This window comes from Botrytis deweyae, assembly GCF_014898535.1.
Source record: "Botrytis deweyae strain B1 chromosome Unknown BDEW_019, whole genome shotgun sequence".
NCBI lineage: Eukaryota > Fungi > Ascomycota > Leotiomycetes > Helotiales > Sclerotiniaceae > Botrytis > Botrytis deweyae.
Window position 1 is genome coordinate 123,238 of NW_024066226.1, and position 15,308 is coordinate 138,545.

Below are 15,308 nucleotides of genomic sequence, written 5' to 3' on the forward strand. Positions count from 1 at the left end.
CTCTGTCGCAAATCGATTTTGATGGTAAATTTTCTTGCGGTGCAGTTTTCGTTGATCGCCGCTGAAATGAGGCTCCCTCAGTGATCCAAGATTCCCAGCTCGTTCTTTAGTTTGATCGGAAGAAAGATACGGTGCGAGACTTTGATGCAAAATAATTCAATTAGCTTGCGTACTGATATAATAAGTGATAAATATCAGACGGATTTACTATGTTCCTCTGTACGGTAGAACATCGGTAAAAATGTATCTCAAGGTCTCTACTGTACTATAAAGCGGCTTTGTGGGGATGGCCCATCAAGGTCTCAAGTACTAAGCCCCAACTTCAGCTGGAACATCAATAAGGTCATCTTCCTCAGCTGAACAAGCAGATTCTATCTGTGATATATATCATTCCATCACTTTAGCCCACAATACTCAAACGGTTTACAGCTTCTGGTAAATTGTTACACCAGTTAGTATCAAAACCGTTATCTTCAGAGCTCCAACCTTTACACCCGCCACCAAAGCTCTCCAACATGGCGCCCATTACCACAATCATCTCGTTGCTCAGCAGCGCATCACTCATCAACGCTATCGTTATGCCTGAAAGTATCCTTGAATTTCCCGTCGCGCATGATGAACATGCCTCTGTCTACGATAAAAATAGTCCCCTTCCGAGTATTTTCAACCTCACCTTATCCGGAAAGACTCGCCAAAGCACAAAATCATCCAGCGATGACGATGACACTCCACTACCCTTGATCATCTGGCATGGACTCGGTGACAACTACAAAGCGGATGGTCTTGCGCAAGTTGGAGAATTAGCTGAAGCTATTCATCCTGGAACTTTTGTCTATAATATTCATGTAGATGATGATGCATCTGCAGACAGGACGGCTACTTTCTTTGGAAATCTCACTCGTAAATACACCTTCTAGTACTCCTAAAAATACAATACTAACTCTCTTCCCAAGTTCAAATCGAAAAAGTCTGCGAAGACCTCGCCTCCCACCCTATCCTCTCTACCGCGCCCGCCGTCGACGCAATCGGATTCTCCCAAGGAGGCCAATTCCTGCGCGGCTACATATCCCGCTGCAATTCTCCACCCATTCGCTCTCTCCTAACCTTCGGTTCCCAACATAACGGCATTTCTTCCTTCCAAGCCTGTGGTCCTACCGATTTCCTCTGCCGGGGTGCTCAAACCCTCCTACGTTCGAACACCTGGTCAACATTTGTCCAATCTCGTCTCGTGCCCGCTCAATACTTCAGAGATCCCGAAAATCTCGACTCCTACCTTGAATTTTCTAATTTCCTCGCCGATATCAATAATGAGCGTGTTCTCAAGAATGAAACCTATAAATCAAACATGGAAAAATTGGAACGATTCGTCATGTACGTCTTTGAAGACGATACAACCGTCATTCCTAAGGAGAGTGGATGGTGGGCTGAAGTCAACGGCACGGAAGTTACACCACTGAAAGAAAGAGCCATTTATAAAGAAGATTGGGTAGGTTTAAAGACATTGGATGAAGCCGGAAAATTGGTTTTCGAAACCATTCCAGGAGGTCATATGACATTGGGAGAGGAGATGTTAGAAAAGGCCTTTAAAGCATACTTTGGTCCTGCAGGAAGGAAATTTGGGGAGAAACAAACCGAGATGACCGGACATGAAGAGGAATTGTAAAGGGGCTCGGTTACGACCCTTTAGGCTAGATGAGATTGATTTGTTATTTTGGGAGAATTTGCAAATTGGTCGATTGTTTATGGAGTGGAAGGATAGCATTTGTAGTTTTAGATACCGGGCGTAGGCTATGGGATGCGGGCGTTTGTTCTCACGGTCGAAATTGAGATTTGTAGTTTGAGTACTACTAGGTACTCCGAAGGATGATAATTTGGTAAGATTACATACATTCTGTATGGGAGTCACGGAATGAATAAATATACTTTTAAGCCTCATTCTATGTATGTGTGGAAATTTGCAATATGTGAAATTCTAAGATCTTACATTTTCTTTTCTCCCCTGACCTTAATCATCATTCAGAATTTAGATGATACAATTAAATACCCAGTACCTATGCTATGCTATGCTATGCTATGCAATCCATTACAAGATTTCCTTTCATTACGATAAGTCTAATCTACTAACAAACATACATAAATACATAGATACATTTGCGCCGCCAACGCCTTCTTATAATATAAACCCATTTTCTTTTCCTCCGTTCTCGAGCCGGAAAACGAGAAGCGAGAAAGTTGAATTTTTGAATTGATCAGAACAGAACGGAACGGAACGGAACAGGACTGAAGTTAAGTTAAGTGAAACTGGGTAAGCTAAGCAGCAACCTTTTTAGTCTTCTTAGTCTTCTTCACCACGACGGGAACGGCATCCAATTCCTTCGCCGCATCCTCCTTCTGCTTCTTCAACATTTCCTTTCGTAGCGCGATCTCCTGGTCTAACTTATCATCATTGCTCTCCAACAATTTTTGTTTCTTCTCCTCTCCTCCTTCAAGCTCGCTTGCGTCCATACCCCTATTCTTCCTCTTCTTGTTCTTCTTCTCCGAAACTCTCTCTTCAATCTCCTTCACCACGCTCTCATCCAAAACATCTTCCTCCTCTACCCACAACTCATCCGCCAACCAGATGGGGAGCGCCATGGTCTCTGGACCCTTGACGTGGATTGCACGCACGCCTCTCCATTTCTTAGGAACATACTTCTCAATCACAGTATCGACCACGACCTCCAAGTTCTCCGCCAGCTTCGCCGCATCCCAGCTCGCATACCCGATGCGGATAGCCGAGTTCGTCGAGCTGCTCAACGTAACCAATGCGCTCGAAATAGCCTTTTCGATCTCCGCAGCGATTTTCTTAGGTTCAGCGGATTTAGGTGCATCTTCACCCTTGGCGCGTGCGATTCTCTTGCCGTCGGTTTTGGGACGTTCGGCTTGGATGGCTACGGGGATGGGACGTTTGGTGGTAGATTTGTAGAAGGATTTTCCGAGCAATTTGGGCAAGAGCGTGATGACTCGATCGTCGGCGAGGAAGATGTCGTGCTCGGCGAAGAGTTTGCGCTGGGCTTCGTATTGCTTGTATTTCTTCTTGAGTTTGTCGACGCCAACGACTTTGGTGATGCGCTTGGAGAGTTCGGCGGGGAAGGCGGCAGATGCAACGATATCTTTGTAGGTGCGTTGAGGATCGGCGACGATGAGACAGATGGTCGTGGTGGTGGAGGTGTTGAGGGAGTGGGGGACGGTTACTTTGGCGGGCTTGAGCTTGGTTTTGTCGCTGATGTGTTTCTTGGTAGTGAGAGTGAGCCAGATGGGTGTGGATTCTGCGTCGTCGTCGTCGTTTTCGGCGAGGAGATTCTGAGCCCCTCCCTTTTTGGCTTTTTCGGCCTCGCTGGTAGAGATATGTTTGAGGAGTGCAGTGGATGCTTTCAATACCTGTTGTGATTTGTGAGTATATGTCAATTGGAATGGAAGTGAAAATTGAAAATGTACCTGATCATGATTAAGTTGATATGGAGAACCACTCTCGACCTTTGTGGTCAAGGTAGTAGATTTAGGTGCCATTATTAAGAACTTTGGAATTGAATAATGGATTCTTTTTCAATTGGCAATTTCCTGATTACAAGAAATGACAGAAAATGCAAATGTCAAATCTTTCTTGGAGTTGATAGAAAAAAAAAGTTATTGTACAAATCTCGCAAGCTTCTTACGATAAGAATTTTTGCGATTTGATTTTGATAAATTTCTTTGGCGTCGGAATTTTCTTTGCAACTTCTCCGACGAGGCTTTGAAGTTGCGTTTGTGCTTTTCCTCGTTTGCCGTACCTTATCGCAAGGCTTAGATATGTCGATGCAAGGCTACAATTCACGATAAGGAATTATGAATGAAGCTGCTATAGACCAATAATTATGAGAATGATATGAATAGATTCATTCCTACCTAGTACGGTCTCATTTGACCAAATCTACTCGTATCTATGACAAATGTATTCAATCTCAGACACATCAACTTGTCAAAACCCCGAGTAGACATGCAGCTTGGGAATTCCCGCTGTCCATTCATATGATCCTCCGCCCAAAATAAGAACTCACACCGACTACAACTCAACTCAATCTTTGAATTGTCTCAATTCGTACCCTACGCAGCGGTCTCCATCCACATGATTCAAATGCACGTATCAAGTGATATGTATGTAGGTCGTAATTAAGTGCATGAGAAATCTGCAATCATGAGAAAGAGAGGTGTCCTTACATATCTTGTCAATCCCAATGTGCATCCACCGCCATGCTCTGATTCAAATCTCGGAAACACATTCATTTTACCTGTCTACCTAGTACGGTGCATATATATAATATATATAATCTGACATAATATAACATAAATTGTCCTCTGTAGCTTATTACTCAGGACACCCATATCTCCATACATCACCCTCTGCCCAAGGTATTTTCAGTCAATCAGCGCGTGAGAAAATCTTGCACCTCGCGTTGGGAACGCACCAAGTACAAGGTATGAAAAGCACGCACGCACGATTACACGAGCACGAAACGAAAGTAGATATTCAAAGGAGGCTGGAAGTGGAAGTTGGAACTGGGTTTTGTGTCGCGTGGGGTGGAGTGGTAAGGTATGGGTATGGGATGCGTGTGATAAATGGCTAGATGGGATGGGATAGGATGGGATGGGATGAGATATGAAAATTTGCTGACTGGGCCTTGGAAACTCGCGGTTGGTGACGAGAACTGGAATGAATGGACGAGAGACGAGAGACGAGAAGAATGTAGAGGATAAAAAGGTTATGAAAGAATGTTATTGGACACCTGGGCAGACGGTGTAAAATCTGGTATAAACATAAAATACCTGTATATATAGGTAAATCTGTATATTCCGTATGAATAGGCTCGAGAGTATTGGAAGGTTTTGAGTTTTATGTATACCTAGTATCATTAGACGTGAATTATATAGTGAGATATAAAAATGAGCTTTGGTAAAAGTTATTACTTCAGTTACTACTAGGTAGGTAGACGTGGTAGAGAACTATCTAGTAAGAATAGAGTAACTAGAGTACTACCTAGTAGATAGTAGTTATGAAGATGGAATATCTACCTATCCATGTACCACCTGGGCAGTACTATACTTTCCAATTGACTGAAATGAAAGTCATCCAAGTCATTTTTAAACCATACCTAGGTACTTATACAAGTGAATGACACATGGAGAAAATTCAATCACTCACTATATAAATTCACCATCATCTTCTCAATCCAGAATCGTATTTTATGATTTATATCTCCATGTGAAAAGTGCATGTGCAGTTCAATGCAGGTCGTAGAAATAGCAGAATTCATAATCTTTTAAAGCGGCCAATGAACATTTTTAGACTCCAACGCGGGTCGCGTCTGGGTACCGATGGGTCTGGGAACTTTCTTAACCTCCTCTTCAACTTTCCCGATCCTCCATCTCTCAATCAGAGACCTGGTCGGAGGCCCATACAAAACTAAGTCTCGTCTTTCTACAATCTTTCCATTCTATTTCGTACATTTTCAATTCTTCTAGTTCGGTCTTACCCAATCCCTCTACCAAAATCTTCTTCACCGTCCTCGCCATCTCTCAAAATCTTATGAGCCTCGCGTGAGAATCTCAACTCGCCCACCGCGTTTAGGTCGCGGTCTGAGATATCCACCTTGAAGAAAATTACTCTTACCTTTCATCATTCGTGATCAGAGGATATTCATCATGATGGACTCTTCACCAAGTAAGGCTAACGCTCAACCTGCCTTGCCAGCCCTGGCGGGTACAAAACGTCCAGCACCAACCTTACTTCCACCCTTTGAGCCACTTCCTTCTTCCTCTCCAAGTCTGCCAGGACGTAACACCAAGAGAATTCGTACATCACCATCTGCATTCGAATCAGCTTACACCAAGTATCCAACACCAATTCCTACTTCCACGACTGGTATTCTTTCATCCTCTCCTCCTCCAGGGGTACACGCTCGAGCCGGTCTCCATCGAAGTCGATCCTCTGTTGAGAGGGCTCCCCTTTCAGCTGTGCCAACAATCACTCTACCTGAAGATGGAGAGTCTCTTCTCATGGGTAGATCAAGCAATTCCTCCCACTATCAATTGTCCGCCAATCGTCTCATCTCTCGTGTCCATATCAAAGCTAGATATATTGCTGCTACGGTTCCTCTCGAGTCGAACAAGATTGAGATTATCTGTTGTGGATGGAATGGAGTAAAGTTACATTGTCAAGGTCGAACATGGGAGTTGGCAAAGGGAGATAGTTTCACCTCGGAAACGGAAAATGCTGAAATTATGTTGGATGTTCAGGATGCAAGGGTTCTGGTTGCTTGGCCACAAGGTGATAATCTTGACTCTGCTGCTCCAACAGAAGTTCCTTCGTGGAGTGAAGATAGTTCTCCTAGGGGTAAAGTTACTGCCGTTACTGCTCAGGGTGACATTATTCATTCAAGTCCTATTCGTCGTGTTGAAAGTCATTCGTCACCAGTATCACCAACTCCTGCTCGCCAAACCCTTTCCTCTGCCAATTTGGCCAACCTCTTTGCTGATGATGCAGATAAGACCTTCATCCAAGTATATGAAGACAAATCAGAGCCAGCTCCAGCAATCAAGTCTAAAGATCCTGAGCCGGTATACTCACCAACAGTCGCTGCAACATCATTCAGTGCATCATTCCCAGCTAGTCAAGAGAGTGAGTTGAGTGAGCCAGACGAAGACCCTGATGAAGAAAATGATCCCATTGTTCACTCCTTCGGTCCATTTGGTGCAAATTTATCCTCGAGAATGGCCAAATTCACAGCTGGACATACCCCAGAAGCTCGTGGTCGTGTTGAGCACAAGTCCAAGACATCTACTGAGAAGCGATCGAGCTCTACATCCACTGACGAAGGTGCTATTACTCCTGTCATTAATCATGTAGCCAATCAACTTGCCTATTCTCGTCTTCAATCCATGCCATTGTCAACTATCCTCAGAAACCTTCCATCCAATCTCAGAGGTATTAGTCCTTCAAAGAAGGAGAACAAGGGCCTCACAAAGGATGATCTCCGAAAGATGCTGAACAGAACATCGTTCATCGGCGAAATCCATCGAGAGGGCAAGGACGCTGCGGGAAAGCCACTTGAGAGTGAATATTACTACATCCCAGACGAAGATACCGATCAGTCAAGAAAGGAGACAGTCCAAGAAGGATTAAGGAAACCTAGTCTGAGAAACTGCAGAAAGCAGCACAAGGTAATACTCACCCATGAATTGATCGATTTCTCTTATCTAACCTTTTCGCAGCAATATTATTGGAAGCGTCCAAGAACTCCATAGATGTGCTTGAGTACGACGGACGACTTGAGGTTTCGCTCAAGGAAAGAATCGAATTGTCATGAGATGTAAAGGCTTCATAACTTTAACATCGATTCGCAAACTGTAACATAAACGACATTCATGATGATCGTGTCCCGGTATGGTTGGATTGCATAATGAAAAAAAAACTGTTTGTATACGATGATGGATGGATGATAGATATCAGGCGATGTTCCGGTCCCCATACCCTTTTATTTGCATAGCGAGGCGTCAGTTAATTATTTCGCGTTTGTATTCTGCTGGTTGCATATCTCTCGAGACGGTCTTGTACAGTCAGCGCATCGAGAGGTAAGAGTAACTTTGAAGAGTTTCAGACGAGGTTATCATGTATTAAAAACATCAAAAAAGCATTTATGAAATCCGTTCCGTTGTTGCAAGTGAATGGCGCAAGTAGATTGAGTACTAAAATGTTGTATCTGATAAGACATAGAGAAGTATGAAGATATTGGTGTAATGGTATGGTTTGCGACAATGAGTGAAACGAAAACAAACATAATTATTGAGGAAGTCGCAAGGTTATTGTTGTTGTTGTTGTTGTTGTTGTTGTTGGGTGCACTGGGCAGCGAGTGGTTTAAAGTGGCGATAAGAAAATAAAAATGTTATCGATTAGATCCCCATAATTAAGGTTAAGCGACCCCGCATTGCGCTAGTACACGTGCCTCCAATTGAACCCGGACTTCGATTCAATCTCGAGACAATCCTGACGTGGATAGATGTGAAGCTTGTTTTCTGGAAACGCATGTTTTGAGAAAGGGAGATGTGTATGAAAGAAAACGTGTCATACCACTCTTGTGCCAATGTATGAGGGAAGCCCGTTTCCCCATCAGGTCAAAGGATTTCTTTATTGGTGAGTGAATGAATATTGATTGGATTGGATTTGAAGGATAGCTTGGGGAAGAGGGGTAAGATCATCAGTAGGAAGCTAATTTGGCTGTTGAGGACTGGAGATCGTCATTACTATTTATCATCGTTCTTGCTTTGTGAGGGTATATTGATATTGACTGGCTTGCTGGCTTACTGATTGGATGTCTATATGTGAATAGGAGACGGGTATGCTAACTGGTGGCATGCTAATTGGTGGGATGCTAATTCATGGTGTGATAAATGATGGTATGCTAGATGACGGTATGCTAATCTAATTGACCTCTCGTGATTTTAAATCCGGGTATTTATATTCGACTGAATGACTGACAATTGATATCTATTTCTATTCACCATTCAACACCTTTACAATTTCAAGCACGAAAAATCAAAAGTTCAAAAGCACAAAAGCTCATCGCAGCTTCCGTATTTTGATAGTATATCTTCTACAACTACCGACGACATTCGAAAAATCAAAACATCACGAACAAAGCTATCCTATCATTTGCTCAGGTTCAATCGATTTCTTGCAATCAATCAATCAATCAATCAATCAATCAATCAATCAATCAATCAATCAATCAATCAATCAATCAATCAATCAATCAATCAATCAATCAATAGTAGACTGGGCGATTTCCTCGTTGAATAATCTACCCATTGATCAGTCTCTCAATTGAAAAATTCCAAACAAATCTATACTCTGCCCAACTATTGACTCGTTCAATACCTTCAACCTCAAAGCCAACCTCAAACAAAACAACATGACATCAATCGCATCTCAGCAATCCAAACCCAGCCACAGCGACGAAGCTTCCCTTCCCCTCCATTCCAAACCCACCTCTGACTCCACAGCCTCTCACCTCGCCGAGATCATCGAAGTATCTATCCCTGACGGGCGTCGCAATTCTGGCGGGGAAACCCTGCCATCTTCAGTCGATACCTGGAAACCCAATCTTGATAGACGTCAAAGTTGGAATCATCAGGATCTTAAGAGACTACATGTGGAAGAGGGATTGAAGAAGGAGGATTGGGATAATGATGCTGGAGCAGAGGCCTTGGGATATAGTTACGAGGGAGGTGAGGAGGGGAAGAAGTGAGGGCATGGCTGGGGAGAGTGTACGGAATGGAGGATGATTGATGGGGATATGTCGAAGGAGCATTATTGGGAGCGATTGAGTTGAAAAAGCATGATATTTGGAGTTGAAGCGATGGATAGCAGTATGAAATGAGATGTGGGTTTTGCAGGCTCGAGCTAAATTGATATGAAGAATGAAGGAGAAAAGCACATCTTGGCATCGGCGATCGGTTCTCAAGGAAAAAATTAACTGTGGTCTCAATCTATGGTTTTGGAGGAGATAATGCTTTAGTGTAGCATATAATAATGAATCCTATTCATCTTTGTCTAACTCTCTACTGCCGTAACAATTCTCACGGTATGGGAAACAGGTGTCCACTTTGTCAATATCTGGCCATAAACTTGATTTTCTGTTAATTTAAAAGCGGTGGGCGGCGGAATACCTCAATCCTAATCTCACGAAGAGATTCTCTACTTAGTTTTGAAGATGAAGGGATCTCTAATAAATATGATGCCTCAACCCCCTGGGAATCTTTTCTTTGGCTCTACAGGATTGAATTCCATCTCACTCCTAATTGAAAGATCACAGAAGTCTGTGATTTATTGAGTATGTAATGCAGCAAATCTTCTAATCCTTACATTTAATTTCGAAGGCACATACAGATATATCATATCAATCTCTTAGATCTAGAAAATCCTTCGGGTAAATTATTGTCTGAAGACTTGGAGCAGACGGTCACAACCAGCAAATCATTTTAGATGATTGTGGTCAGAATGCACACAACTCCAGTACTGAGAAGACCAGGTTACCCCCATAATGTCTGCTCTTATGTGTATAAGAGCATCGAAAAAGAGACTCAAGGAAGGTGGAACGAAGGCTTTCTTCTCACATACGTAGTATTAGTTGGAGATGGGGCTAGCTATACAAGAGCAATACTACTTGAAAGACAATAAAGTAGTGAGTTACAAGGGGCTTTTAGTTTGATGCTTGTGTTTACATCGTCATGCAGTGCGTGGAACATTATACGTCATGTCACTCCATATTCACGGAATGACAATTGAAACTCATAAAGTCATAAGAAGCAATAGCATATGTCATTGTATTAATATATTCATCAGTCGCATCCTCCTATCTTGAAAACATACATTCTAATCAAAGCAACCTACTTCGATAAAGGAAATCCCGTGCCAACCAAAATAGCCGGCTCCTTAATATTGTGATGTGTATAACTCATAATACCAATCGCACCCGGCTCCCATCATCTGGAATGGAAAGTCCATAGCATAGCGAAGCCATCTCTTCGTGAACGCGCGCAAGATGTGACCGTGAGCAACCGATCAAAATCATGATCAGCCACATCAAAAGAAAAGTTCAACGAGACATCAAATCTTACAATCAAAACATCAGCAGACTCGCCACTTTTGTCATCTACACGAGGACTCTACAGCTCATAAATCTGGTCGATGAGTCTATCCAGACGCTCTTGTACTTTTTCTGCCGATCTGGATCAAGCACCAAACGATAATCTCTATGCGAAAGCCAATCACCATACCAATATGCGCACGACAGATTTTGCTCACTCTCCGCCCTCACAGCCTTGAGTCCAGATATCCCATTTTGGTAGGTCTCTCTTAGCTCTGCTTTCTTCAATCTCATCAGGTTTCAAGCCTGAATAATCTCCATAATCCCACTCTGCGATGTCCTCTGTGGTGGTGATTTTGTTCTCTTGATCAAGTCGATCTTTATGTGCAGGCTCGAGCAACATCGATAACGTATCAACAGCCCGTTTGCGAGGTGAAGTAGAAACATGTGTTTTTTTGGAAGGGTCAATGAGTTTACCAGCACCGACAAGGACTTCGCCCGTGCCTTGAACTTGAGCAATTCCGTTTGCGGTGAGAGGAATCTTAGCCTTGCTAGTGCAGCGGCCGTTGATGGTCCATTTTGTTTCACCTTGGATGTAATGGGAATATTAGAATTGGGCTATTCATTTTCCATTAGAAAGTCTGAATGTCAACTTACCGTGTCGAGCGATGAAGACTCGTGGTGTAGTTGCGTTTGCGTCTGACATTGTTGTCAAATATCCAGGTAGATTTTTCTGGTAATTTGGTACGTATTGAATACAAATAAGAAGTCAAAATTCGTAGAGAAGTGCGGTTTATTTAATGCATTCTGTAATCGAATGAAATTGATAGAATCAATCGTCGCTCTATTGTTTGCTGACACGGAACAATCCCAAAAGGTGGCCGTGAATCGCAAGTCCTTTTAGCATATGCATGGCTTGCTTCCCCCCTGTCTTTTAATGCACTGTCACAATAATATTTCACCTATCTAGGCGTTACAACCTCTGTTGGCTGCATGTATCTCTCGATTCCCCTCAGTACTTTAGCCACTGAGAGCTCGAAGGAATGAGCCAAGCCCTAGCCCTTGTGGTACTGCCAGAGCTTTTACTTCGAGAATCACAGTATGAGGTTACGACAAACTGGTGTTACTTTTCACATTCACATTTTGCTCGGTAAATTTGACTACTAGACGAAGAGCATGGTTCTTCATTTTAAAATTGATAGAGACACTTTTAACCTCTCCGTATGTCAGAACTTCGATCGAGAGGAAGCTGCAAGTTTCAGAATAGTCGATTATTCTTCTATGACATGCTCTCTCACAAGTTCAATCCTATCACCGTGGGGGCCATAGTTCTCTGCACAGGCTCCTCTCCCCTCTCTCTAACCCATTCCATCGTAACTCACGAGTCAATAATTTGCTTGGGATGGAGAAATTTGCGATGAATGTAAGAACAGAAACTTGGCTGCCAAATCTAAAACTGTAAAAGTGCAATTTGAGAAAAAGATTCACCCTATCTTCGTAGCCACCGGGGAACTTTACGATCAAAGTTCTCATAGTTTCCTTCGCCCTGATTTGTGTTGTTAACAAATACTGAGCAATTGAGCAAGTAACGTCTAAACTCACATATTCAGGTACTTTAAGCTCCCGGAAAACAGGGCTGAGCTTTTGAGATTCCATCGACTAGTCGGACATCAGTTGATGAGGTTTCAGTTTGAGAAAACTCCTTACAGATAGTAGAGCATATTGCGGTCGTCTTGATCTCCCTCTGGGCTAGATACTGGAAAATAATGGAAGTATTCCTTCATGTCTTGCTTTCCAATTAAGTGTCGTATTGATCTCCAAGCTGCCATTTCCACTGATTATAATCATTGTCATTGGTTACATAATTGTCTCTTGAATGAATACACTATGAATAGAAGTAGGGAATATCTCATCTGCCTTACATTCGTTGTGGGCATATATACAGAGCAGCTGAATCGTAAATGATAGGCATGTCAGTATCAATATTACAGGAAGTATTCCTAGCCCAGAGATCACCGTGAATAAGACAAGGCTATTTCTGGCGGCCACCAGTCTCAAGTGGTCGCAACAAACGTGGAATGACTTTCGAGGATTACTTGGCAAAGTTCTTGCATTTCCTTATCAATTTCTTGGGACTTTTCCTCAGCGTGAATGAATCACTTCATGGGGTGATGATAGGCTTCTTCCCAAGTCTCTTGCAACTCTGCAAGCGTTGAGGTAACATGAATAATCAATTCCTTCCTTCCGGACATCTGGCAATGAACAATGTCAAAGCAGAGCCCAAACATGGTTCATATATGGATTGGAGAACTAAACAACGTTTATAGAGCCCTTGATTGGGGACAAAATATGTGTTGTGACGCTGGCAAACTTCGAAGCACAAGTTTAAGTTACCTAGCAATTAGCATGGCCTAAGACACTGTGAGATACTAAAATAAACCGGAAAATAATCGCAAATGCAGGAAAATTTTCGGACATGGAAGTCTCCTTTGAAATCCTTTGAAAATTAAGAATGCCAGTACACCCCATGTGCGCGAAGAGTTCACAAACTAAACAAAAACCAAGCAAAGAAACGATGTATCTTTAATTAGTGATAATAGAAAATCATTGCTAAAACCACCAATTCGCGCTGTTAAACACCACCATTTAGACCCAATGTCGTCCAGAGATCCCGAAAGTAAACTATTATATTCTAGAAGTCATCACTTCGTGGGGGGAATGGGATCTTTCTGACGATGCGGAGCAAGTTGACCCGTGAATTTACGACTCATTTTCTTTAACTCTTTACCGGTCTTGTTATCTTTAGCCACGAACGAGGTATCGCTTCCCGATGACTCTGTATCCGAAGAAACATGAATTGCATGGGTGGAAGCTTTAGAGTCTGCCTTCTTACGTGTCATATCGACTAATGTTATCGACCAGGTGAAAGTTTCGAGGAGATGTGGAATTCAGAATAGAGTGTAGTGCTGTGATCCTTGAGCCTGATTGAGATGAGTGTAGTCAACCAAGAACTTGTGCTACTCATGGCATATACTTATACCAGAAAAGAAGGCCGTATTAAAAATTTCCTCGCAAATAAGATCATGTATACGGCGGTTTGGGTTGCTCGAGAGCTCTTCCGAGCAAGAATTTTTTTCCAAAAATAAAACTAGACCGTTTGCTGGCACTTCTCCGTAGAATAGTATCCAGCGCCCTGGTACCAATCAATTGCAGCCCATCATAGCGATTCAACGTACATAAAAAGAAACATAAAATGGAGTCGTGTGTGATAAAAGGCGGCTGTAACCACTAAAGGCCGAATTTCAAGCCGGAAAGGCAATGTTCTTTTTGCAGGCCAATGTTGAGGTCTTGCAACAGAGACTTCGTCAAGCCAACAACTATAATTCCGAGGTTATGGGCCGAACAGACAATTCTAATAGTATGGTATACTCCATTGACAACTTGAAAACTACCGGACGTTGTGGATGGGGACGGAAATTCTCGAAGATCTTGATTCTTGACTGAAAAGAACAATGTTCGCGACGTCATCTTGTGCAATTCTGTTTAAATTTGCCTTGTTCCCACTTCTCCCGGATTATTGCGAAAGCTGTCACCAGAAGAAAAACTTGCAACGTGTGAACGGAATCAATGCGTTGATTGAATGAAGTGTCAAAAATTATCTGATCGTTGAAATGTTATGTATTGAAGGGGCTGTTGCGATTTCGAACTTCGGCCAAGGGCTTTCCCATGTTTTAGTGCAGCTATGTGACAAGTGGAAGATACGTACGTTGAATTAATTTCTCTGAAGTCTCAATGATGTGAAAAAAGCATATTGCCTGGACGGGTCAACGAACCAAGGGGTCTACCGAGGAAGCTCACTATGAAAATGCTCTTAGTTGTCCAAGCAATCTGATAAAAGTGTGGACTCAAACAAGCAGAATTAAGGTTAGTGATAGACAGTAGAAGAATAGGCAATTGGAGCGACAACTCGTTCGGTAACTTCCCCTGATTTCGAAGGATGGAGCACTCCGCCAGCCTTTCATCATTGTGGATTTAAGGGGGGAAACATCGGACGGAGTTTTTTAGCTTGTCGATCTCGTTTGAGTGAATTGCCGCAATATATACATACTCTTAAAGAAGAACTAACGGTGAGAGCTGAGTTCAATTAAAGTTCCAGAAAATTCTCCGCTGTCAGATAGCCATGGTACAAATCATTATTGATGTCTCGAAGCCTTGGCATTTGAAATCCAATGAGTATCGAACAGCCACGATAGCAATATATTATATATGTTGTGTTCAACAATCAAATTGAAATGAGAATTTCGGCAACAAAATGTGGTTCTATTCAACTTCTCGTATTGTAAGTTTGAATAATCAAAGATTTTTCTCGGTGATGATCTTGTATCAAAGAGACAACTTGACACAACCTTGCTTACTTGGCTGAAGTTTCTGGTTCGAGATTTTTACCAAGTCAGGGATATTTATATTGATGTGATAAGGTCTATCACTGTAAGAATCCTTGCTACTGTAATGGTAGGGGGTCAACAAGGTTGTTCTTCCCCAGTCCGTGGAAACATCTGATGGAATGATTGGACTGATAAGAACCGGACATCCGAAGCAACCGCTTATTCTTTGCATATCACAATCACAGAATGAAGATCCGATCTG

At 42.5% G+C, this 15,308-nt stretch overlaps 6 protein-coding genes across 6 annotated transcripts; 3 read left to right on the top strand and 3 right to left on the bottom strand.

Annotated features, from left to right (window-relative positions):
* The first annotated feature begins 325 nt into the window (after window positions 1-325).
* EAE98_007766 (uncharacterized protein) lies at window positions 326-1,935 on the top strand. The gene is made up of 2 exons (XM_038955389.1): window positions 326-900; window positions 954-1,935. The coding sequence occupies exons 1-2, from the start codon at window positions 516-518 to the stop codon at window positions 1,661-1,663; spliced, it is 1,095 nt and encodes a 364-aa protein (XP_038808118.1). The 5' UTR covers window positions 326-515; the 3' UTR covers window positions 1,664-1,935.
* A 375-nt stretch (window positions 1,936-2,310) lies between these two features.
* EAE98_007767 (uncharacterized protein) lies at window positions 2,311-3,549 on the bottom strand (the record flags this gene model as incomplete). Its single annotated transcript, XM_038955390.1, has 2 exons — window positions 2,311-3,420; window positions 3,478-3,549. 2 exons carry the CDS (start codon window positions 3,547-3,549, stop codon window positions 2,311-2,313), a joined length of 1,182 nt encoding a protein of 393 aa, XP_038808119.1.
* Window positions 3,550-5,718: 2,169 nt separating this feature from the next.
* Window positions 5,719-7,320, top strand: EAE98_007768 (uncharacterized protein; the record flags this gene model as incomplete). The annotated part of the gene is made up of 2 exons (XM_038955391.1): window positions 5,719-7,236; window positions 7,288-7,320. 2 exons carry the CDS (start codon window positions 5,719-5,721, stop codon window positions 7,318-7,320), a joined length of 1,551 nt encoding a protein of 516 aa, XP_038808120.1.
* Window positions 7,321-8,984: 1,664 nt separating this feature from the next.
* EAE98_007769 (uncharacterized protein) lies at window positions 8,985-9,320 on the top strand (the record flags this gene model as incomplete). The annotated part of the gene is made up of 1 exon (XM_038955392.1): window positions 8,985-9,320. The coding sequence occupies one exon, from the start codon at window positions 8,985-8,987 to the stop codon at window positions 9,318-9,320; it is 336 nt and encodes a 111-aa protein (XP_038808121.1).
* A 1,290-nt stretch (window positions 9,321-10,610) lies between these two features.
* EAE98_007770 (uncharacterized protein) lies at window positions 10,611-11,367 on the bottom strand (the record flags this gene model as incomplete). Its single annotated transcript, XM_038955393.1, has 2 exons — window positions 10,611-11,249; window positions 11,319-11,367. The coding sequence occupies 2 exons, from the start codon at window positions 11,365-11,367 to the stop codon at window positions 10,876-10,878; spliced, it is 423 nt and encodes a 140-aa protein (XP_038808122.1). The 3' UTR covers window positions 10,611-10,875.
* Window positions 11,368-11,932: 565 nt separating this feature from the next.
* On the bottom strand, window positions 11,933-12,949 carry EAE98_007771 (uncharacterized protein; the record flags this gene model as incomplete). The annotated part of the gene is made up of 6 exons (XM_038955394.1): window positions 11,933-12,019; window positions 12,150-12,207; window positions 12,264-12,320; window positions 12,369-12,495; window positions 12,584-12,756; window positions 12,822-12,949. The coding sequence occupies 6 exons, from the start codon at window positions 12,947-12,949 to the stop codon at window positions 11,933-11,935; spliced, it is 630 nt and encodes a 209-aa protein (XP_038808123.1).
* Between the last annotated feature and the right edge of the window lie 2,359 nt (window positions 12,950-15,308).

Coding starts and splice junctions, on each gene's coding strand:
- EAE98_007766 (XM_038955389.1), top strand. CDS start 516: ATGGCGCCCATTACCACAATCATCTCGTTGCTCAGCAGCGCATCACTC. Junction 901..953: donor TTTCTTTGGAAATCTCACTC/GTAAATACACCT, acceptor TCTCTTCCCAAG/TTCAAATCGAAAAAGTCTGC.